The sequence below is a fragment of the Anabrus simplex genome, chromosome 2, assembly GCF_040414725.1.
Source record: "Anabrus simplex isolate iqAnaSimp1 chromosome 2, ASM4041472v1, whole genome shotgun sequence".
Taxonomy (NCBI): Eukaryota; Metazoa; Arthropoda; class Insecta; order Orthoptera; family Tettigoniidae; genus Anabrus; species Anabrus simplex.
Window position 1 is genome coordinate 607445479 of NC_090266.1, and position 26284 is coordinate 607471762.

Here is a 26284-nt window from a genome sequence, read left to right on the forward strand (position 1 = left end):
TAAGTAATGCGTCCAATAAACAAAAAAATAGTCATCATTGGAGCTTATCGTCTGCCAAAATCAGGTTTAAACATGATCACTCGTCTTTCAACAATCAAGAATCTTTATTTGCCATTAACCATATACAATGAAATAGGCTTCATCAACTGATTATAATTTAGTACTTAATATTACTAAGGCTAAATGAACATACACCTTTTATTAAATCTTAATACTAACATTATGCATTTCTAAGAATTCAGCGGTGTTATAAAATGGATTTTCTATTAACCAATCATTCCTTTTTCTTTTAAAATTACTTAAAGGAGTGGACTGTGTAGGATGTGGTAATTTATTAAATAATCTTCAACAACTGATTTTATGTGAGTGAGCTGTTTTTGACAGCCTTTGAATTGGGATGTCAATGTCTGCTTTGCCCCGAGTATCATGAAGGTGAATGTTTTCCCTAGTACTGAATTAATTTATGTTGTTTTTAGGATATATAAATATACAAATTTATAATTGTCAGTATCTTAAGCTTGATGAAGAGAGGTCGACAATGGTCAGTTGCACCTGCCCTAACATTGTTCGGACAACCTTTTTCTGTATTCAAAGAATATTATTTACATAAGAAGAATGCCCCCATAATAACAGTCCATAAGTAATGTGTGACTGGAAGAGACCAAAATATGCCATCCTTAGGTAGTCACTGCTAACTCCCTCAATTTCTATATGAAATAGGCCACTCGTGATATTTTTTTTACAAACATGATTAATGTGTGTTTCCCAGTTCAATTTGGCATCAATATGAAAACCCAAAAGTTTGACTGACTTTCAATATCTTTAGATAATCTTAGTGTGAGGAGAAATTGAGTTTTATCCTGATTGCACAACAACCTATTGGATGAAAACCAATGCATTGAAGTTGCAAGAGCTTCCTGTTACATCTGATGCAAACCTGAGATGCTCTGGTGTTTTGTAATTAACGTTGTATCATCCGCATGCGATATAAGAGCATGACATGCAAATACAGTATAAGTTACGGGAAGAGAAATATAATTGCAGGAGATCTAAATCTACAGTCAGTAAACTGGGCTGGGTCAACTACAGGGGGCCTATCACAGGAAGCAGTTAACTTATTAGTGTGGAATAATAGCTTTTCCCAAGTCGTTACAGAAAACTCACATAAACAAGCAGTCTTAGATATTTTTGTAGTCAGACCGGGTGACATAGTTATATCTTGTGACGTAATTTAGGGGATTAGTGACCACAGTGCAGTGGTACTCGATCTCTCTTGGGAAACTTATAATACGAGGTATGTGGGAATTTCTAAGACTATTTGGTGCTATGCGAGGGGAGAATCCGTAGGTTTTCAAAACTATCTGAGGTTGTACTATACTAATTGGTTAAAGGAGGGCAAGAGGATGTACGACATTTGGGAGAACTTCAAAACCATTTTAAATACTGGACTGAATAAATTTGTTTCCAAACGGTTAATTAGGGAAAGTTCAGATCCGCCATACTACACCGCAACTATTAGGAAATTTAAACGTAAGACTAGGAGAGCATTCAACAGAAGAAATAATGACGATGTGTGCAAAGCGGAGTATAGACATTTGGTGAAGCTTTTGCTAAGAGAAAAGAAAATGGCTGAAGAGAAATATTTTGACAATATCCTTAATGAAAATTGGAAATCCTGGAACCCTTTTTTAAAATATATACGAAGATTGAAAGGAGAGAACCAGTCGGTTCCTTCTCTTCTTGTATAGGAGGCGATTTATTGGCAACAACAGATAAGCGGAAGCATTAAATAAGCACTACAGGATGGTTATTCAGGGACAATGTTCCGAAAACTAATAATGATTTCCAAATTAAAGCTTCATTATTGCATAAAGGTCTTTCTGAACTCAGAAGAAGTGAATCTTGTGGGCCAGATTCTATTTCTGGAGAGGAGCTTAAATTCGGGGCGGGGGTGAAGCGATCCTACCATATTTAATAACAATCCTTAATATATCACTGAACAATACAAAGGTTCCAGAAGATTGGAAATCGCCCATTGTAGTTTCTATTCACAAAGGGGGTGACAAGAGCAACTTGAATAACCACAGACCGGTAAGTTTGACGTCAGTCGTATGCAAACAAATGGAGCAATTAATGGTAGATTACTTGAGGTTAAAATGGGACTCTTCTGGAATGATATTTAAGGGGCAGCATGGTTTTAGGGGAGGCTTCTCCTGCGAAAGTCAGCTCTGTTCTGTATGCCAAGATATATCGGATAAGCTCGACAGTGGGTCAAGGATTGATGCAATAGTAATTGATTTTGCTAAGGCATTCTAGCTTGTGCCACATGACATCCTCCTTAACAAGTTAGTGCGTACGGGCATTGACATCAGAGTTGTGAAATGGATACGAAAACTCCTCAATGGAAGAACTCAGAGGGTGTGCATGGGAGAAACACTGTCTTCTCCAATAAGTGTTACGTCTGGTGTGGCTCAGGGTAGCGTTATTGGGCCATTTCTTTTCATACTTTTCATGAATGATATGCCTGATTCGATAAAATCGGAAGTGCACCTCTTTGCCGATTATTGCGTCATATATCGGGAGATAAAGGCAGGGGAGGATGAACTATTGCTTCAGAAGGATTTAGATACGATTGAAAAATGGGCGCGTGAAAATCCACGGTGGAAAAAGCAAGAAATTGTGTTTCAGTAAAAAGAAAATGACAGGAAAGAGGGATTATGAAATTGGAGGAGAAAATGTTGTTGAAGTTGATAGTTGTAAGTACTTAAGTGTTACTATTAGAAAAGACTTAAGCCGGTCAGCACAAGTGGAAAATATAGTTAAGAAATCCTGGAGATCGTTACATTTTATTATGCGGAATCTCAAGAAAGCTAATTCTGGTGCCAGAAGTAAGCTTATAAATGCTTGGTAAGACCAATTCTCGAATATGGATCTGCGTGCTGGGATCCGTACAGGGTGGATTTAATAAATTCCCTAGAAAAAGATCAAAGAAGAGCTATGCGTTTTGTAACCGGGAATAGGAGGAATACCATTAATTAGGAAAGTCTTGAATCTGGAAGAACTAGGGCTCGCCTGTGTGGTCTCTATAAGAGCTATACGGGAAGGGCTGCCTGGAGTAGTATTAGGAATAGGTTGGAACCTCCCTCATACTTATCAAGAAATAATCATAAGCATAACATTAGGGCCATGAACCAGCACACGGACGTGGGCAAGTTTTCCTTCATTAGCAGGACCATAACGGATTGGAATAAATTACCTGCAGCAGTCTTTGATAGATTCCCTTCCGGTATCAAGTCATTTAAGGAGACCATTAGTGCTAGTGTAAAGTGAAAAGTAAAAGTTGTAAATTACGGACACTGACTTTGTGATTTTCTGCTTGGTTTAGATTGTGAAACTAGAAGCTTTTTCTTGTGGTATTCTCTTTCCAGATAATTGCTTGTTGTACTCATGTGGTTGTTGTTGTTGTTGTTGGGTAATTACCAATGTTTTTAACTTTATTTTCATTTGTAATGTTAAGCTCAACCTATTGTACTGTAAGCCGTTGTGTTAAGCACTGGAAATATTTAAGTTGTGCATGAAATTTTATACGATAATGCTGGATTTAGAATGTTAAATGAGTAGTATTTCTTTTAATATTTTTTCCGTGGGATTGCTTGTTGTACTCCAGTTGTTGTTGGGTAGTTATGTTTTATGTTTATTTTATTATCACTTGTAAGTTAGCAGTAAGCTCAACATATAGTATTGTAAGCTGTAGTGTTAAGTACTGGAAATACTTAAGTTGTGTGTGAATGATGATGCTGGATTTAGAAAATTAGTAACATTTTCTTTCCATGGAATTGCTTGTTGTACTCGTTGTTGTTGTTGTTGTTGTTGTTGTTGTTGTTGGGTAATAATATTTTAACCTTACTTTATTATAACTTGTAACGTTAAGCTAGTAGTAAGCTCAACCTAAGGTTTTGTAAGCCGTAGTGTTAAGTATTGGAAATAATTAAGTTGTGTATGAATCTGTACGTGATGCTGGATTTAGAATGTTAAACTAGTAGTAATTCTTGTAATATTTTCTTTCCATATATTTGCTTGTTGTACTCTTGTTGTTTGTTTGCTTGCTTGTTTGTTGTTGTTGGGTAATTATGTTAATTTTATTATTACATTACTGTAAGTGACCATTGCCACCAGAATATTTCCCATTTGCAATGTATTTGTTAATCATCATCATTTCCCTTTATCCAGCTGTAGCCAGGTAGGGGCAAATATTGTTCCTCTCCACTTTCTGCAGTAGGGAATGGCCTTGCATTTTCTGAGGCACCATATCTGCTAATCCATATAGGCTATTGTTACGATGGGCTCGCCACACCCAAAGGCATTTTATACCTACTGCCAGGTTCAAAATTGGGCCGCCCCTAACATGGAGTCAGATGCCTTTCGTTGCCGCTCATGTGGAGTACAGACGCTACATGTTTGCCCCTTCCACCATCTCCACCATACCGAAGTCCACCTCTGCCGTAGATGCCGTTGAGGTCTTCACTCATAACCCTGAGCTGGGACCCATACCAAATATTACACAACCAGGGCAGTGTGCCCTGGGACTCACATATGCAGGGACACCACTCCTGGGTAGGGCCACCTCTGAAGAGGGTCCCTACCTGCTACCCACATATTTGTTAATAATAATAATAATAATAATAGGAATGATGATAAGAGAATTTGTAAACTACGGAAAAATTATGGTTGAGAACCATGAAATTGTAGGAGTAAGACTTATCTCGGAAGATAATAGGCAACTTGATATTTTTCAGTTGTACAGACCTGGCAAGGGTGGCGCTGACACTTATATGGAGTTATTTATTAAGATAATCAGCAGTTTGGAGGAACAACACAGAAATGAACATAATGGTAGCAGGTGATCTGAATTTACCAGGGAGTGTGAACGACAGAAAACATGACCAACTAATGTTGAAGTTAATGTGGGAAGTGCAGCCTAATCGGAAATTGACTGAACCAACTAGAGGGAAAAAATTTTCTAGGCATGGCATGGTGCTGTTAACACTGAAGTGATCATGAAGGTGTTTTTGTCATAGTTAAAGATAAAGGTGATAGAAAGCAAGGTTGTATAAGTAGGATTACTAGGCATTACCATGTTGTTGGTAAGAGAGGCATGGGGAAATAAAAAAAAAGCAACTATGATCAAAAAAAAATATAAAAATGTAAACTGTCTATGATGTGTTAAAAGCCGAGGTGCTCACTCTGGGCATTTTGTCCTGCCGGCGCATAGCACTGGAAGCAAGGAGGCAGGCGGTGAATGTATTTTATTCAGCCACAGTGACATGGTTGACCTACAACCCCAAATATTTTTGTATTCTACGTATTGGATTACAGTTTTTGCCATTAGGCCTATATTTTAAGAGTTGCTTTAGAATCATTTCTAATATAGTATGGAGTAAGGGTGGATAAGCTGTGGTTTTTGGTTGCTTCGGTTGAAATTATCTGATAAATTCACCAAGAATCCAATCATTATTACTGGGATAACATCAGTTAGGTTATTTATTCAAAGGTATGCAAAATAAAGCAGTAAACTTGTTGAATTATGTAAATATATTACATTTTGCTGAATGAATAACAGAAATTTTATAAATTAACACAGTTGGGTAAGGAGTCTAGGTTTTGGGGATGCGTAACTTATTCTGCAGTCTCTGGTGTTTGTCCTTCCACTGTAGCTCTATGTAGTACAGGTACTTTTCAACTAAGGGGGTTGTTGTGTTGCAGAATGTCAGTACTTACGAGTGATAAATCAAAAACTTTGTTAAATATTTGATGGTCCACTTGGAAACCAGCAAAATAAAAGTAAAATTTACTTTTCTTACCTCTGAACACTAATATACTGATACCTAAATCACAAGAACAGTATCAAGACTGAAACATGGAAATCCACAGAGTAAATCATAATGGTTACCAAATTCACTGTAGGTGCCAACAGCTGAAACCAAAATTTCCTAGATAAAACTAATGTTTCAATGTCTCACTGTTCCCCTACTGGTAAGGAGTCTTAGGTTTTGGGGATATGTAACTTATACTGCAGTCCCGGTGGTGTTTGTCCTTCCACTGTTTTCTCTGTTTGCAAGCGGACAATGAAAAGCAAGGCTTTCATTATATTACACAAGGAAACTAAGTACTTCCACATCAAAAGTTTATTGAATAGCCTGATTGTGCATTGTTTTCATCTGCTTTCAGATGAGTGACAAGAATGTAAAAGTGGCACTTAGAGTTAGGCCATTGATTCAACCGGAGGTTATCAAAGGCTATCAACAATGTTTATATTGTGTGCCTGATGAACCCCAGGTCCAGGTACTTGGATCTGATAAAGCATTTACTTTCAACCATGTTTTTGGACCTGATGTGAGCCAAAAGACTATCTATGATAGAGCTGTGAAGGATTTATTGTCTCCTCTCTTTGAAGGTATGTTATTACAGTAGTTTTTCATGAAGTGTACACTTTACATAAGCTCAGTGAAATGGTCATTTCTGCAATTTATTGCAAATTATTCATTTTAGCTAAATCTGTCGTGAAGGTGTGTATTGGAAGAGGGAACAATAAAAGGACGAAACAAGGATGGATACAAAAATACAAGCGAATTATCTTCTTACCTTACCACATATATGGGCTCTCTTGTCATCAGTCACAGTACTTTGACATCCATTTGTTCTCAGGCCCTGACAAGCCATTTACCTTTGTTTATCTGGCATTCTGTTTATCCTACATTTCTCTCATCAAGACAAGATATGTCAAGATGGCCCTTCAGAGAGTGTTGTGAAGGCCACTCTCTTAATTGAAGCTGGAAAAAATGAAGCGGGCTTGTCAAAAGCTGAGAAGAAATGGATACAGAAGGAGTGGGATTAATGAGGAGATAGTCAATTTATGTGAAGACGGCAGGATATAAAGATGAAGAGATTGTATGTGTCGTTTGTTTTTTGTTTCCATGTTTGTCTTGTCTATTCTTCCTGTTGCTCCTTCTGATGCTGACCTGTCATTGTGTTTATCCTGTCATGTGCCTTTCATGTGTTCCATTTTTAGTTCATCTCTTTCTTTATATCTTGATTACTCACTTGTTTATTATGATTAATTAACAGATAAACTCACGACATTCTGTTGACAAATGATGAATAATAACTTTAATTTTGTTCAGAGTTACAGTTCATATTTGTAAGTGTTATAGGTAAACGCACATTCTTCTAATGAACACCACAACATTTTCACATATAGTAGCTATGGTTTCAACTGATATGTGATGCTTCTGGGGCCAATGAATGTGTCCTGCTGCTGATAAATCCAAATGATGCATGGGAAGCAATTAGCCTGTGCCAACTCCCTTCACATAATTTTCATGCCTAGAAGTCGATGACATATTAAATAAAGGGCTTGTATTATTATTATTATTATTATTATTATTATTATTATTGCAGGAAGTAAGGTAAAAGTGGCAGGGCATTTAGGATTGGATGACTTCACAGAGAGAATAAAACACTCGTCTTTTTTTAAATACATATTAATGTCAGTATACTTTAATTTCCTTTTTAATGTCCTCTTTTTTTTAACAAATGAATACTAGTGATAATAAATTAAGTAACAATAAATCACTTAATATTTTAACAAAGATTTTAAAGTATTGCACATAATAAATTCAGTAATGAATGAACAAATTTATGCTCTCAGAGTACTACATTATAGCTAAGTAAATGCAAATGCATGGATTCGTGTTTACAGTCCAATTTGGCCCTGACACAAGGGCGCACATGCTTTAATCCCTTGCTTATTTAAAGCAGGAGCAAAAGTTTCTGTGGAAAATGTAAAGAATAGGGAAGATTTCCCCCAATAGAGCAGCTTGGTTCACACTATATACTAGCTAGAAAAAAGACTAAATCTCTATATATAAAATAACATGTCGTGACTGACTGACTGATTCATCATCACCGAGCCTAAATTACTGGACATATAGAAATTAAATTTTGGGGATACATGTATATTAGAGTGTAGGTGCTCACTAAGGGAGAATTTTTGGATATTCTATCGCTAAGGGGGTGAATTGTTTATATGAGCATATCTATATCTCAAAATCTTAAAAGTCTACAGACGTAAAAATGGGTAATTAGAATCTCCTTTAAAAATAAAGAAACAAGTCATTTTTTCTTTCTTTTTTTTTCTTTCAGAAAATTCCCTTAAGTGGGGTGAAAAGAATAGTGAGAAAGAGGTTGAATACCTTTTATGAGGATACTTATATCTCAAAAACTGAAGGTTACAGACATGGAAATTGGCATTTGGGATCTCCTTTAAAAATAAAGAAACACGCATTTGATGGGTTGGGGGGAAACCAACTTAACAGGTGGGGTGTGGAGTGAAAAAGGAGTTGAATTCTTTTCATGAGGATACTTATATCTCAAAAAGTAAAGATGTTACATACGTGAAAATTAGTTTTTGGAATCTCCTTTAAAAATAAAGGAAAACGCATTTTTGGGAGGAATCAACTTGGGGGCGGGGGCGGTGAAAAAGGAGTTTAATTCCTTTTTATGAGGATACATATATCTCAAAATTGAAGACGTTACAGTCATGATAATTGAAAATTTGTATTTGGAATTTTCTTTCAAACAAGTAATCTTTTGTTTTTGGAAAATCCACTTAAAGGGGGTGAATTAATGAAAAATTAGTTGAATTCTTTGTATGAGGATACTTGTATCTCAAAAACTAAAGATGTTACATCCGTGAAAATTAGTATTTGGAATCTCGTTTAAAAATAAAGGAAAACGCATTTTTGGGAGGAATCAACTTGGGGGCGGGGCGGTGAAAAAGGAGTTTAATTCCTTTTTATGAGGATACATATATCTCAAAATTGAAGATGTTACAGTCATGATAATTGGCATTTGGAAGCTCCTTTATAAATAAACAAGTAGAATTGGTTTTCGGAAAATTCACTTAAGGGGGGAGAGTGAAGGGATGTGAAAGAATTTAATTCTTTTTATGGAGCAATGTATATCTCAAAAACTTAACGTTAAACACGTGAAAATTAGTATTTAGAAATAAAGAAATGCGTTTTTGAAGGAGGAGGATGGGGGAGGGTGGAAATCAACTTATGGGTTGGGGTGAAAAAGGAGTTGAATTCTTTTTATGAGGATACTTATATCTCAAAAACTGAAGATGTTAGAGGCATGAACATTCATATTTGGGATCTTCTTTCAAAGTAAAGAAACACATGTTCTTTTGTCTTCAGAAAGTCCACTTAGGGGGTGAATGAATTGAAAAATTAGTTGAATTCTTTGTATGAGGATACTTATATCTCCAAAACTAAAAATGTTAAAGACGTGAAAATTATTATTTGGAATCTCTTTTAAAAATAAAGAAGCACGCATTTTTTTTTTCTTTTCGGAAAATCGACATAAGGAGTGTGGGGTTTAAAATAAGTTAATAAGGAGTTGGAATATGTTTATGAGGATACTTTACCATAAAAACTGAAGCCTTTACAGGCGTGAAAGTTGGTATTTTGAATTTCCTTTCAAAATTAAAAAAAACATATATTTTTGTTTTTTGAAAGTCCACTTAAGACGGGAGAGGGGTGGAAAGAAGTGAAGAAAAAGAAGTTGAATTATTTTTATGAGTACATATTTATCTAAAAAACTGAAGGTGTTACAGACGTACAGTCATGAAAACTGGTATTTGGAATCTCCTTAAAAGTAATGAAACTCGTATTTTTTGTTTTCGGAAAATCCAGTTGCGGGGCTGGAAAGAATCGGAAAAGCGGGTGAATTTTTGAAATAACTACCAGTATATCTACATTATATGTCAAAAACTTGACATGTTAGAGACAAGAAACTTGGTGTTTGGAAAGTCCTTTAAAATTACAGGAACATGTATCTTTTTTCTTCGGAGAAGGCACTTAACGGGGGATGAAACAAAGTGAAAAATAGTTGAATATTTTTTATTAGGATACTTATATCTTAAAAACTGCAGATGTTACAGATGTGAAAATTGGTATATGGAATCTCCTTTAAAAATAAAGAAACGTATTTATTTTTTCGACTTCAGAGAATACTGTTTCTCACGTGTACATTCTCTGTCGCATGGTCGTCTTAACCCCGAAAGGTAATACCACAAACATGCTTTACAAAGAATTTCTAGGGTGAATGAAACTCACTTTTTGGGTGAGTTTTTATACTTTAGGAACTTCGAGATAATGTCATATGCCGATGAATGATTACTTTGATCAAATTACGAAATCCACGCGAGCGATGTTGCGGGTAATTGCTAGTATCTAATAAAAATAAAGATGTTACAGATGTAAAAATCGTTATAAGAATCTCCTTTAAAAATAAAGAAACAAGTACTTTTTTGTTTTCAGTAAATCCATTTAAGGTGATGATAAGAATTGAAAAAGTGGGTGGATTTTTAATATGATTACTGGTGTATCTACAGTATATGTCAAAAACTTAACATGTTACAAACGTGAAACTCAGTATTTTGAAAGTCCTTTAAAAATACAGGAACATGTATTTTTTTGTTTTTGGAAAAGCACTTAATGGGGGTGAAAAGAAGTTAAACAAGTGTTGAATAATTTTTGAATAATTGAATAATATCTCAGTAACTGAAGGTTACAGATGTGAATAATGTGTATTTGGAATCCCTTTTAAAAATAAAGAAACTTGCCTTTTTGGCAGGTGGATGGGTTCAACATGGGGGGGGGGGGTGTGTGTGTGTGAATACAGAGTTCAGTTCATTTTATGAGGATATATATATATATATATCAAAACTGAAGATGTTACAGTCGTGTTAATTGATATTCGGAAGCTCCTTTATAAAGCTACTGCTATTTGTTTTACGTCGCACCGACGCAGATAGGTATTATGGCGACGATGGGATAGGAAAGACCTAGGAAGTGGAAGGAAGCGGCCGTGGCCTTAAGTAAGGTACAGCCCCGGCATTTGCCTGATGTGAAAATGGGAAACCACGGAAAACCATCTTCAGGGCTGCCGACAGTGGGGCTCGAACCCACTATCTCCCAATTACTGGTTACTGGCCGCACTTAAGTGACTGCAGCCATCGAGCTCGGTCCTTTATAAAGAAAGTAACATGGGGTGAAAATAAGTGGAGGAGTTAAATTCATTATATGAGGATACATCGTTCATCAACCATCAACTATAACTTTGTATTTTTTCATAATTTGAACCATAACTTCACCTTATGCCATTGACTTTTGACTTTTATCTCTTGTAAACAAACAATTACAGGTCACTTGACCATCCTTCGACATTATTTTATTGAACATTATTTTTTTAATAAATACGATGTTGATCGTCATTTTCGTTATTGTCTAATTGTAACCGCTGGTTGGTCAACATAATTTTATAGCAATCTTACCACTTGATTATAACAGACTGTTGCTTTGTTCATTCTAATTATAATAGTAGCCTTCTGATTTCAATATTGCAAATACTTTTACCAATTGTAAACTCCTCATTCATTGCAATATCTTTAAAACCAACATACCGAGCTCGATAGCTGCAGTCGCTTAAGTGCGGCCAGTATCCAGTATTCGGGAGATAGTGGGTTCGAACCCCACTGTCGGCAGCCCTGAAAATGGTTTTCCGTGGTTTCCCATTTTCACACCAGGCTGTACCTTAATTAAGGCCACGGCCGCTTCCTTCCTATTCCTAGGCCTTTCCTGTCCCATCATAACCATAAGACCTATCTGTGTCGGTGTGACGTAAAACAAATAGCAAAAAAAAACAAAAAACACCAACGTTGTATAAGTCTTTTACTATATGTTAATTTTAGTTCAAGTCTCTCCAAGGCTTTTATAAATTAGTTTTATTTTATTTGTATGTAAATCAGGTGCCTGATTTTATTTCAAGGTTAAGGCAATGGCTGATGATGCCTATATATAGGGCGAAACATGTACCATTTTAGTTAACATGTCAAGACAAGACAGACAAGACTTATTGTATTGATTAGGTGGTCAAATTAATAAATTAACTTATTGTTATTATTCCAGTCTCAGGGGTTGCCGTTTCCCGGCAAACTGTGTATCGGAGACTCGGAACAGCAGGGCTGTTTGCCTTGCATCCAGCGGTGTGCGTCCCGCTCACTCTAGCACAGAGACGGGCCCATTTACTGTGGAGCCGTCAACATCGAAACTGGACCATGGATGAATGGAGGCATGTGGTCTTCACAGATTAATCCCGCTTCAGTTTGCAGAACGACTCCCATGGCACATTAATGAGAGAACCGGGTTGCTGATACAACCACGGTAACATCATCATGGAACGGGACCAGTATGGTGGTGGTGGCGTAATAGTGTGGGGTAGTGGCATGTTGAATGGCCATACGGACCTGCACATCTTCATGGGTGGTCCGAGGAACACTGTTAACACTCGGAGATACAGGGAAGAGGTACTGAGACCACATTTTTTACTCTTCAGAGGTGCGGTTTGTCCAGACTTCCTCTTAATGGACGATAATGCCCGACTGCACCATGCTGCTCTGGTGGATGAATTTCTGGCTGGGGAAGACATTCATCGCATGGACTAACCAGCGAGGTCTGTGGATCTGAATCCTATAGAACATGCCTGGGATACATTGGGGAGGCGAATGTCATCCTGTCAGCCTCCACCAAGGACCCTCCAAGACCTTCGCATTGCCCTTTCGGAGAAATGGGATCGACTGCCACAAGAGCTCTTGGACCATCTGATAGAGAGCATGCCATGTTGCTGCGAAGCATGTGTGGTGGTTAGGGGTAACCATACACCCTATTAACAGCATATTTTGTTGTGGAAGCCATGTTTTGTTAGTTGTTGTCAGAGGTGTACCTTAGCTATCAGAACCTTTCTGACACTGTTTTTTTTGGACAAATTGTGTGACATATGGTGTGTGAGTCAGCTTCCGTTTGTTCAGCAATCCATCTGACATTCCTATCAGGCGGTATGGCCTCGTTCAGTGATTATGCTTAACTTTTGGATACTAGTGTACTTTGTAAATATTAATACATGATATATATATATTCTGAATGTAGTAACATCTTCACCCAGAGTTCAAAATCGTTTCTGGGCTTGTTAGTTTCTTGCCAAGGTGGCCGGGGCTCAAATCCTAGCTCTGGCATGTTTTGATATTTGAAATGAAAAGTCATGTTGCTGTGGTTCAGTTTCCATGTAAACTGAAAGTCCCATGGCTATGATCACAATATCAACAGTCACATTAAACTACTACTACTACTACTACTACTACTACTACTACTACCATCTTGATCCCACAAAGAAGCCAAACGGTTTTTACCTACCGGGGAACCTCTGGTGCCGTATCAACAGGTTAAGGTCTGGACATGGTTGTTGCAATTATTTCAGGTACAAGTGGGGTTGGATCAGTTCACCAATGTGTGATTGTAACCTGGAAGATCAGACGATTGAGCACCTGGTCCAACGCTGTCCTCTTCATTCGTACCCTGACACTCCTGACGATTTGTTTGCTCTCACACCCGGTTTAACTGAATGGCTGAGAAGGATGGATTTTAAAGTTTGATTTTGCCTTGTATATATATTTTATAAAATCACAATACAATTAAATAAATAAACAAGCTTGCTTTGGAAATTGATTGATAAAAATTCTCTTTCATTGCACGTGCGCACCCCCCCCCCGCCCTTCCGACCTCCACACACACACACATTTATTGCACAGTATGTAAACTAATTTTAAAATTTGTATGCAAGTACTTTTTTTTTTTAATTTTTTTTTTAGGTTACAATGTAACAATATTGGCATATGGACAGACGGGATCCGGTAAAACTTACACAATGGGCACATGTTGTGTAGAGGACGAAGAAAATGTAGGCGTGATACCTAGAGCTGTTGATGATATTTTTAAAGAAATTAATGAACTTTCAAACCGTGTGTTCAGTGTGACTGTCTCTTTCATGGAGGTAAGTGGTCTTCTTTAACCTTTTGATCAATGAGTTTTTTCTTGAACATTTTGAATTCCTAATTTTAAGTTATTTTGATTCTAACTTTTTCTCTTAATAAACTTACATAATTTTTCTCTTATGGTACATAACTGTTATCTTCAATTTAATTGAAATCAGTGGAAAATAATGAAAGGAATTGTAAAATTCAGAAACTCTATGTGATCAAGATTGTATCCTTTACAACACACTTACCTGACTTTACAAGAGTTTCACCTATCAAAATATTTTTGGGGTATGGTACTGACCCAGACATTCCGAGGTTTTCATCATCTTCAATTTCCGTATCCTTTCCAGTACAAACAGTAAAATAAAGGATAAACCCAGTTTCACAGTCGCAAGGTAAAGACACCTTTGATGGAATGTATTGTTTCCATTTTAGGCAAATTTTCCAAGCAACTAGGCTCTCATCAATACAGATATTTTGGGAGGGATAAATATAGATCGGAATTTCTCTCTGAAATAGTTAATTACAGGCCTAATTTCATAAAGTCTGTCACCTGGGGGTTGTAGATTGTTGTCATAAAAATGAAGCAGTCTTAGAATGAGGGTGAAATTGTCGACAGGTTGTAACGTTCCAGACGTTACAGTGTAATTATGTTAATTTTATTATGTGTAATTAATTCAGGAATTTAACGTCATGATATTTATTTTGGTATGTAATTGTATTATAATTCATGTTTAATCATTTGCTCACTATCATTTCATTACTTTGTAACTACGACTTGTAAACGAGGGCTGAATATCCTAATATTCACTTAGATTCTTGCGACATTCGTTTAAAATTAACTTGCAGTAGATTTCCTCTATCTTGCCACATCACCGAGGAAGAAGGAAGGACAAATTTAGACACCAAGTTCTGGGAAAAGCGAGCACGTGTTCAAGCGTTCTAACGTAAGCTACCGTATTTCGACCAGAATTATTCAAACTGATCACCGCCTATATTTTCAAAGGAGCGTCATGTTGCCATGGATACTGAGTGAAAGGACTAATAGAAGAACAGTTGATATCAGGGTTAAGACCCGTCAACTCTAATATCTGAAGTGGGGAGAGACGTGTCATCTGATTGGACCACGTGTAGCGACCTGTAATTAGCGCCAGAGAAGGTTATAAAAGGGCGTGTTGGAGCTCTTGGCTTCATCTTCTACGTGATTCTTATTGAGTTTCTACAATCTTCTACTTGATTCTTCTACGTGATTCTTATTGAGTTTCTACAATCTTCTACTTGATCTTCTACGTGATTCTTATTGAGTTTCTACAATCTTCTACTTGATCTTCTACGTGATTCTTATTGAGTTTCTACAATCTTCTACTTGATTCTTCTACGTGATTCTTATTGAGTTTCTACAATCTTCTACTTGATCTTCTACGTGATTCTTATTGAGTTTCTACAATCTTCTACTTGATCTTCTACTTGATTCTTCTACTTGATTCTTCGGATTCTTCGTTTGATTCTGCATTCGTATTCTACATTAATTACTTCATTTACCACGACGTGGTACTTAGAAATTCTGAATGAGGGGTGTATAGCCACTCTCATCAGGAAGTACGTACAGCTCGGCTACAAGACCGGTTTGAACCAGTCTAAGTCAATAGGTAGTATTAATCTAGATAGAAATGAAACTTCAGAGCACATTTTCAGTAAAGTTGGAAGGATTCTTAATTGAGTATCCTCTCCATAAAACCCAAGGTGGTTCTTCTAACTATGACTTAGGGCTTATCTCCAATATATGGGATAGAGCATAATAGGGAGTGTTAGTTTTGAAGTCATCTTCCAATTAGTGGGAGGTGCAATTTGCAAGGTAGGAATGGTACTTAGCTGCAGATGAAGAGATCTCAAAGACGACCGGTGATGTTCCAGCTACAAGGATGGAAGCTTTCCAAGGACCAGCAGAACAAGACTACATGGTGAGCAAGCGAGTTAAAGATATTGCAAGTTTTCGCGAAGTAGAGTCATTCAATTTTTTGTTAAATTCATTTTCTATTTTAAATTCAGTTCTCGTTAAACCGTCGTCATTTATATTCAATATAATAAATAGTATTTTTCTAGTTCACTTTAATCAATCTGCCTTAATTAGCCTTTTGATTTCTAATTCTCCTGCTTATTGATTAGTGCACTATCACCCCACCCCTGTGATAAGAGTCCGTCCAAGCTTGATTATAAATTTTTATCTTTAAGTCCTCAACTTAAAGATTGGCGCCCTTAGCTTGAATGGTTGCATTTCTCGTTCGATGATTGTTCTCCGAGAGGGGAAGTCACATAAATGCCGCTCCAACGTGTGGCGAGAAAATCATTAAGTACGGAGCAGTTAATGACAGTAACGATATCAGAATTCGTATTATGGGCAAAATTTGGATATCCACGTTGCATTAGGAGTGTTTGATTGTGGGAAGGGTCATGGCTGATCAGACGAAAGAGGAGAGGATGTTGCGCAGTGGACGGGCGATAAAAGGCAATAATGTATTGAGTTCAGAGGAAGAGTTGTGTAGTCTAGTAGAGGAAATTGAAGATAGAAGTGTAAGTAGTATGGAGAGTGAAGGCAAGCAGAAAGAAGTCAGTATGGAGTCAGATGATAGTAGGATGGGGGGCGAAGCGGAAGTAAACACTAACAATGAAAGTAATAATAATGATCAGTTAATGGGAATGATGCAGTTAATGTTAAGTAAGATAGAGGACAGTAAAACTGAAATAAAAAGTGAATTGGAACAAATTAAAACAGATGTAGAACAAACTAAATCTGAGCTTAAAGGTGAATTAGAACAAATTAAATCTGAACTGAAAGAACAGTTAGAACAAACTAAAGCTGAATTAAGCAGGGAGATGAGGGAAAATAAGGAGGAAGCGAATCGGAGAATGGACGAACACAGTAGGCAGTTACGCGATCTGGTGGTAAAAAATGAACATTTTAATAAGCGATTAGAGGACCAGAAAAATGAATATGTACGGCAAGGGAAAGAGGTAGAAGAAAAGTTTGCGGAGCAGAGAAGTGAATTCCTGGAATTAATGGGGAAGGAAAACAACTCTACTAGGGAGGAAGTAATGAGGCAGGTCACTAGTATTGATAAGAGAGTTGAGACTCAAAGAGGGGAAATACGGATATTCAAAGACCACGTCCAACAAGAGATTGACACGGTAAAGCTTAGAATAGAAGATGAGACCCGGGCAAGTGAAGAAAGGTTTGCGATAGCTGAAGAGAATAAGATTGAAATTAGGACATTGAAAGAGAAGCAGGTTAATTTGGAGAGAGAAATTGATAGGAGAGACAGAGATGTAGAATGCCGGATGGAGAAAGCAGAAAATAAGTTAAAACAGGTGGCAAAGGATAAACAGGTTTTCACGGGAAGGCAATGTCTAGGAAATAGCTACATTAGGGAAATTGAACTACCTAAATTTAATGGGAAACAAACGAACCCGCTAGATTTCCTTAAGATGATAGAAAAACGATTTGAAAAGCGTCTAGAGGAAGGGTCTATGGACTGGGAAGACGTTATGGAAAATATTGACCATGCTTTTGTAGGAGAAACTCGGTCTTGGTTCATGGTATATAGGCAGACAATGACGAACCTGAAAGAATTCAGAAATAAGTTTAGAGAGAAATTCTGGAATGAAGCGATACAAGCTCGGGAGAGAGAAAGGGTGGTATTTGGGAGGTACAAACAGCATGAAGGAGTTACTATGACCGAGTACTTCCTGGCACATGTCATGATTTGTCAGAACTTAGATGGTATAACCGAGGGGTCTGATGTAGTAAGACTACTTTTGAGACATTTTCCGGACAGGGTGAGAGAAGCGGCCTGCATGCAAAAAGTTGGAACTATTCAGGAGATGGAGAACCTACTAGGCAGTTTTGATGCGTTAGGTAACCTTAGGAGTAGAACGGAGAATATTCAGAACTTTAGTCATCACAACGGAATGAGACATAACGGTAGAATACAGAATCACGAAGCTCGCAATCAGTTCAGACCTCAGCAGAACAGCAGGAACGGAGCACCTGAATATAGGACAGGAAATTCCCAACGGAGGCCAGAGCAATGTACTAATGAGTCCAACGTCAATACACAAAGGGAACCTTTAAACTAACTAGAGGCTGTAATGTTAGGTCAGAATTCCAGCCTAGTACGAAGGTAGCGAAGTGTCTTGCCATGAAAGTGTTACCATATGACCTAGATGTTAGAGACGATTTGTTGTATGAACCCGAGCAGAATAATGGAGATTCAAGTAATAAAGTAGTCAATCCCATTGTTAAATTGAAAGTCTGGGGGGTGTGGGTTAAAGTTTTGATTGATTCTGGTAGCCAAATATCATGTATTAGTTCTCAGTGGTATGAGTCATTAGTGAAACAGGGTATTCAGTTGGAGGAAATGCCTGTTAAGTCTACTTTCATCATTACGGCTGTTGGAAAGAGGTCTAAGCAAATTTGTAAACAAGTAGCTGTCCCGATCTGCATTAATAATTCTATTAGCGTTCAGATATGTTTGGTAATTCCGCATTTAATATTTGATCTTATCTTGGGATCTGACTGGTTAACGTTAAAATTGGCTCAGTTAAATTACAATGATCTAGTGCTAAATTTGAGGTGGAATAATGAGGATATCAAGGTCAAGTTTGAGGAGGAAATTCAGAGGAAAACGGAAGTTAGTACAGTGTGGAGAATGAGAGAGGTTTCTAAAGTAAATGAAGAGGCTAGTGAGGGCCTGAAGTTGTGCCAGTTGTGGATTAATGAGGATAAAATATGTGGCTTGAAAGAAGCCGTAAGTAGAAATCAGTTGAATGAAATCCAGAAGGACAAGTTATATGAAGTGTTATGTGAACACGTGGAGATTTTCTCCGAGAAACCTGGTGTTACCCATCTGTATGAACATTCTTTTTCTGTGCTGGATAAGACTCCATTCAGCGGACCGCGGTATCTGATACCACACAAATATGCCAAAGCCGTAGAGGATCAAATTCAAGCTATGTTAGCAGACGATGTGGTTGAATTATCAAACAGTCAATATGTTAATCCCTTAATTGTCGTGCCTAAGTCTGATGGATCAATACGTTTGTGTATTGAATGCGAGAGCGTAGTGAGAGTGTTAGGTTTGCCTGAGGAACCACCTCGTAATGCTGAATTTTACGTCCGACTGGCACGGGAGAACCTGATTAAATCTGGAGATAAACGTAAAAGGCAGCAGAAACGTAAGGTACTGGATAACTTTGAGGTAGGTGATATGGTTTTGGTGAGAGTTCCAATGTTGTCAGATAGTGAGGATAAGGTAACAAAGAAATTTTTTTCTTTTATATCAAGGCCCTTATAAAGTACATAGAAAACTAGGACCCTGTGCTTACAAGTTAGCGGATGGCGAGAGCGTAATGAATGGTTCATATAACATTAGTAGTTTACGGAGATACCTGTCGTGTGAGGTGGCTGAACCGGATTGTGAGATATAGGTCAGTAACTCGGGGAAGTTGCTACTTGTTATGTCAGACTACGAGCGGAATGAGTTTACGTCTCAATTGTGGTGGTATTTCCTAGTTGTGTTTGTAAACAAGGGAGGTGTTTGTGTGGCGGTAGATTTACGCTCGTTCATTGACGATAGATCATCTGTTTTCCGAATGTGAGGCCATGAAATTTTATATATTTGTTTTCTGAGATGTTACAGAAGGCTAATTAAAGCTGACGACGGCAAATAATTAATTTTCCCGTATGTGCATTTCTAACTTGCAATAATTTTACCGTGAGCTTAAATCACGTGTGAATTCGTGTGAAGTGTATTGCATCCTGCTTCAAGATAAAGTTGAAACATTCGAAAGAGTGATAAAAGTGTAAATTGTTTGTATCATTTGTTTTCCATGGTTCTAATGTAAAAGATTGGAAGAGAACGTGTTACTGCTATCTAGCAAAGAATGTCGGAGAGATGGGGAGTAAAAGGACAAATAGACACTCGGCAGAGTCTGTAATCTGAATTGTATATATATTATGTTATATTCTCTAGGATAATCTTGTTTTTTACAAAAATGGAAAGTTGCTTGTGTTGGGCATAATTTAGTATCTAAACCTCAAGATGAACTGAAATAACAGACATTCGCAATGGTAAGCAGTCTAAGAGAGATATGGAAACAATGAGATATAATTAATTGTATGAAAATAATGTCGCTCGTTATGGGCAGGTAATAGAGGTATTTCAAGTCAATGTGGGAGTAAGTGTGTGAGTTCTCAACTCATGTGATATTTGTTAAGAACTCATGGGGGCGTATGTAACGTTCCAGACGTTACAGTGTAATTATGTTAATTTTATTATGTGTAATTAATTCAGGAATTTAACGTCATGATATTTATTTTGGTATGTAATTGTATTATAATTCATGTTTAATCATTTGCTCACTATCATTTCATTACTTTGTAACTACGACTTGTAAACGAGGGCTGAATATCCTAATATTCACTTAGATTCTTGCGACATTCGTTTAAAATTAACTTGCAGTAGATTTCCTCTATCTTGCCACATCACCGAGGAAGAAGGAAGGACAAATTTAGACACCAAGTTCTGGGAAAAGCGAGCACGTGTTCAAGCGTTCTAACGTAAGCTACCGTATTTCGACCAGAATTATTCAAACTGATCACCGCCTATATTTTCAAAGGAGCGTCATGTTGCCATGGATACTGAGTGAAAGGACTAATAGAAGAACAGTTGATATCAGGGTTAAGACCCGTCAACTCTAATATCTGGAGTGGGGAGAGACGTGTCATCTGATTGGACCACGTGTAGCGACCTGTAATTAGCGCCAGAGAAGGTTATAAAAGGGCGTGTTGGAGCTCTTGGCTTCATCTTCTACGTGATTCTTATTGAGTTTCTACAATCTTCTACTTGATTCTTCTACGTGATTCTTATTGAGTTTCTACAATCTTCTACTTGATCTTCTACGTGATTCTTATTGAGTTTCTACAATCTTCTACTTGATCTTCTACGTGATTCTTATTGAGTTTCTACAATCTTCTACTTGATTCTTCTACGTGATTCTTATTGAGTTTCTACAATCTTCTACTTGATCTTCTACGTGATTCTTATTGAGTTTCTACAATCTTCTACTTGATCTTCTACTTGATTCTTCGGATTCTTCGTTTGATTCTGCATTCGTATTCTACATTAATTACTTCATTTACCACGACGTGGTACTTAGAAATTCTGAATGAGGGGTGTATAGCCACTCTCATCAGGAAGTACGTACAGCTCGGCTACAAGACCGGTTTGAACCAGTCTAAGTCAATAGGTAGTATTAATCTAGATAGAAATGAAACTTCAGAGCACATTTTCAGTAAAGTTGGAAGGATTCTTAATTGAGTATCCTCTCCATAAAACCCAAGGTGGTTCTTCTAACTATGACTTAGGGCTTATCTCCAATATATGGGATAGAGCATAATAGGGAGTGTTAGTTTTGAAGTCATCTTCCAATTAGTGGGAGGTGCAATTTGCAAGGTAGGAATGGTACTTAGCTGCAGATGAAGAGATCTCAAAGACGACCGGTGATGTTCCAGCTACAAGGATGGAAGCTTTCCAAGGACCAGCAGAACAAGACTACATGGTGAGCAAGCGAGTTAAAGATATTGCAAGTTTTCGCGAAGTAGAGTCATTCAATTTTTTGTTAAATTCATTTTCTATTTTAAATTCAGTTCTCGTTAAACCGTCGTCATTTATATTCAATATAATAAATAGTATTTTTCTAGTTCACTTTAATCAATCTGCCTTAATTAGCCTTTTGATTTCTAATTCTCCTGCTTATTGATTAGTGCACTATCACCCCACCCCTGTGATAAGAGTCCGTCCAAGCTTGATTATAAATTTTTATCTTTAAGTCCTCAACTTAAAGATTGGCGCCCTTAGCTTGAATGGTTGCATTTCTCGTTCGATGATTGTTCTCCGAGAGGGGAAGTCACAAGGTCACTTTACCAAACATCGGAGTTGACCAATGGTTGACCAATAGTGTTTCATCATGTTCTTCTTCACATGGCCCTACAACAAAACAGTTCCCAGGAAAACATAAAACGTATCCATGGTTATGCTTTGCCACTTATGTACACTGACTGACAGAGCAAATGCAACACCAAGAAGGAGTGGTCAGAACTTTATGCCAATTGCAGGGTAGACTGACGTCACTGAGGTATGCTCATGATGTGAAATGCGCCGCTGTGCTGCGCACTTAGCGAACGATAAATGGGACACGGCGTTGGCGAATGGCCCACTTCGTACCGTGATTTCTCAGCCGACAGTCATTGTAGAGTGTGTTGTCGTGTGCCACAGGACACGTGTATAGTTAAGAATGCCAGGCCGCCGTCAACGGAGGCATTTCCAGCAGACAGACGACTTTACGAGGGGTATGGTGATCGGGCTGAGAAGGGCAGGTTGGTCGCTTCGTCAAATCGCAGCCGATACCCATAGCATACTTGCCAACTTTCCCGAATTAGCCGTGAGACTCCCGATTTTCGACAGTATTTCCCGCCTCCCGATTATTCTATTATTTCTCCCGATTTTAGCTTTTTTTTTTTTTTTTTTTTTTGTGAACTTCAAACTTTTTTTTTCAAATCCCGCCATTTCAGCATTGTACGCAAGTGACCGAAAGTCCTTCGCTCTTTGCCGCTTTCAAATTAAATATGGACGTTTATTTAGACGAGAATGTGTGATGTTTATTCAAACCTGTATATCACGACGCGTATTTCGATCGTCAGTCTCTCATTCTTGCGTGCAATGTTCGTGTTCGTTCACATCAGTCTAGTCAGTTGTTGAGGCTAGTCGCAAGGTTTGGAGTTTTTTAATGAATTAGTGACAGAATTTCAAAGATAGCGACTAGTGACTTTTCTGGAGATTTTAGGACCCATTCGGAGACAATTCTGGCGAACTTGAATTTATCGCTTGAAAAAAATAGTATTGCGATTCGCATAATCGCGCGGGCGGGTGATGCAATTTATTCTATGCACTTGCTAAGTAATAGCATCTACAGTAAATGCACGACTGATTCACACATGTGGAGCATCAGTTCATACTATTTTCGGAACTTATCAGAGGCAGATCATCTCACTCGCATACTTCCTGTGAGGGACTAGCCTCGTATAGCTACAGTCATGTTTTAGTACTCCTGTATTGCACACAATATGTAGAATAAGCGGTTTTGACCAATTGCATCTCCCGATTTTCATATCCAAATCTCCCGATTTTTGGTTTTGTAAAGTTGGCAGGTATGCCATAGGGATGTGTCCACGGTGCAGCGCCTGTGGCGAAGATGGTTGGCGCAGGGACATGTGGCACGTGCGAGGGGTCCAGGCGCAGCCCGAGTGACGTCAGCACGCGAGGATCGGCGCATCCGCCGCCAAGCGGTGGCAGCCCCGCACGCCACGTCAACCGCCATTCTTCAGCATGTGCAAGACACCCTGGCTGTTCCAATATCGACCAGAACAATTTCCCGTCGATTGGTTGAAGGAGGCCTGCACTCCCGGCGTCCGCTCAGAAGACTACCATTGACTCCACAGCATAAACGTGCACGCATGGCATGGTGCCGGGCTAGAGCGACTTGGTTGAGGGAATGGCGGAACGTCGTGTTCTCCGATGAGTCACGCTTCTGTTCTGTCAGTGATAGTCACCGCAGACGAGTGTGGCGTCGGCGTGGAGAAAGGTCAAATCCGGCAGTAACTGTGGAGCGCCCTACTGCTAGACAACGCGACATCATGGTTTGGGGCGCTATTGCGTATGATTCTACGTCATCTCTAGTGCGTATTCAAGGCACGTTAAATGCCCACCGCTACGTGCAGCATGTGCTGCGGCCGGTGGCACTCCCGTACCTTCAGGGGCTGCCCAATGCTCTGTTTCAGCAGGATAATGCCCGCCCACACACTGCTCGCATCTCCCAACAGTCTCTACGAGGTGTACAGATGCTTCCGTGGCCAACGTACTCTCCGGATCTCACCAATCGAACACGTGTGGGATCTCATTGGGCGCCGTTTGCAAACTCTGCCCCAGCCTCGTACGGATGACCAACCGTGGCAAATGGTTGACAGAGAATGGAGAACCATCCCTCAGGACACCATCCGCACTCTTATTGACTCTGTACCTCGACGTGTTTCTGCGTGCATCGCCGCTCGCGCTGGTCCTACATCCTACTGAGTCGATGCCGTGCGCATTGTGTAACCTGCATATCGGTTTGAAATAAACATCAATTATTCGTCCGTGCCGTCTCTGTTTTTTTCCCAACTTTCATCCGTTTCGAACCACTCCTTCTTGGTGTTGCATTTGCTCTGTCAGTCAGTGTACAAAAGATCATGTTCTGCCTGACTGACTGATTCATCATCGCTGAGCCATAACTACTGGACATAACGAAGTAAAATTTTGAGGACACATTTATATTACAATGCATGTGCTCGCTAAGGGGGTGAAAAGGGGGATGAATTTTTGAAATTAGTGTATCTATATCTCAAAAGTTTAAAAGTTTACAGATGTAAAGTTTGGCGTTTATAATCTCCTTTAAAAATAAACATGTATTTTTTTAATTTGGAAAATCCCACTAGGAGGGGTGAAAAGGGATGAAAAAGGGATTGAGTGCCTTTAATGAGGATTCTTATATCTCAGAAACTGGAGATATTATAGACCTGAAAATTGATATTTGGAATCTCCTTTAAAAATAAAGGAACACATTTTTTTCTTTTGGAAAATCCAATTAATGGGGGTTAAACAGAAATGACAAATGGGGTGAATTTTTGAAAGATTATATCTACAGTAGATCTCAGAAACGTAAAATGTTACAGATGTAAAAATTGTTATTTGGAATCTCCTGTAAAAGTAAAGAAACATAGGTGATTTGTTTTCTGAAACTCCACTTAAGGGGAACGAAAAAGGGGGTGAAATTTTAAGATGAGCATGTCTACAGTATTATCTCAAAAACTGAACATGTTGCAGAAGTGAAAAATGGTATTTTTTAATCTCTTTTAAAATAAGGAAACATGCATTTTTTCTTTTCGGAAAAATCCCTGGGGTTGGTGGCAAAAATGACTGAAAATCGGATTGCATTTTTAAAATTAGGATTCTGATATCTCAAAAACTGAAGGTGTTACAGACGTGAAAGTTGGTATTTGGAATCTCCTTTTTTTAAAATGCGTATTTTTTGTTTTCGGAAATCCACTTAAGGGGGGGGGGGGGGGGGAGGATAGTATTGAAAAATTATTTGAATTATTTGTATGAAGATACTATTATCTCAAAAATGATGGATGTTGCAGGCGTGAAAATTGGTATTTGGAATCTGGTTTAAAAGTAAGGAAACACTTAATCCTTTGATTTTTGAAAAATCCAATGAAATAGGGGGGGGGGGGTGATTTGAAAAATTAATTGAATGAGGATACTTACATCTAATAAAAAGTATAGTTGTTACAGACATGAAAATTGGTATTTGGATCTTCTTTCAAAACAAAGAAAAACGCATTTTGTGGGGAAAGTCATCTTGGAAGGCGGGGGTGAAAAGGAGTTGAATTCCTTTTACGAGGACATATGTCTCAAAAACTGAAGATGTTGCAGTCGTGATAATTGGTATCTAGAAGATCCTTTGCTAATAAAGAAACTATTTTTCCTAGAAAATTTACATAATTGGGGGGGGGGGGAGTGTGAAGGGAAGTGAGAAATATTAATTCTTTTTATGTGGTAACTTATATCTTCAAAACTGAAGGTAACAGACGTGAACACTGGTATTTGGAATTTCCTTTAAGCATAAAGAAACACGCCTTCTTCCTTTGGGGGGGAATCAACTTGATGGCGGTGGCGTAGAAAAGGAGTTGAGACCAATTGAATTTACTGTTCATAATGTACTTGATTTTGTTCATAACCTGATAATTTTTAATCTTTCCTGGGTTCATTTTCAAGAGCCATCTTTTCTGTTGAAGAGCTTAAAGTTAGATTACGGTAGATTCTCCTGGCACATAAATAAAAATTTAAACACATTTGAAATAAACGATAGGAATGTTGTTGACCGTGCAATTGTTAACCTCTATAATAAGGTCAATAATGCATGGAAGTATATGATTCATATCGCCTGGAATTCTGCGTACTTGCCTACGCGCAACAATGGTGCTGGTCACATTGTCAGCAATGACAGTGGTTGCAGATGTAATTTACCACCAGGTAGCTGTCTTGCATCTTGCTGCGGCATCCAGAACATCAATAATAATAATAATAGTAATAATAATAATAATAATTGTGTGGACCTTCGTTAAAATGTGTGGACCGCACTGGGAACGCGTCCTGACCGGGTAATGACTACGAATACAGTCCAGCCGTGGCT

At 38.1% G+C, this 26284-nt stretch overlaps 1 protein-coding gene across 1 annotated transcript in view; it reads left to right on the forward strand.

Annotated features, from left to right (window-relative positions):
• Positions 1-26284, forward strand: part of Klp3A (kinesin-like protein 3A) — a 343005-nt gene that overhangs the window by 35978 nt on the left and 280743 nt on the right. The window contains exons 4-5 of the mRNA XM_067139235.2: positions 6229-6454; positions 13769-13950. Of these exons, the coding sequence (XP_066995336.2) occupies positions 6229-6454; positions 13769-13950 (408 nt within the window). The remainder of the gene's footprint in view (positions 1-6228; positions 6455-13768; positions 13951-26284) is intronic.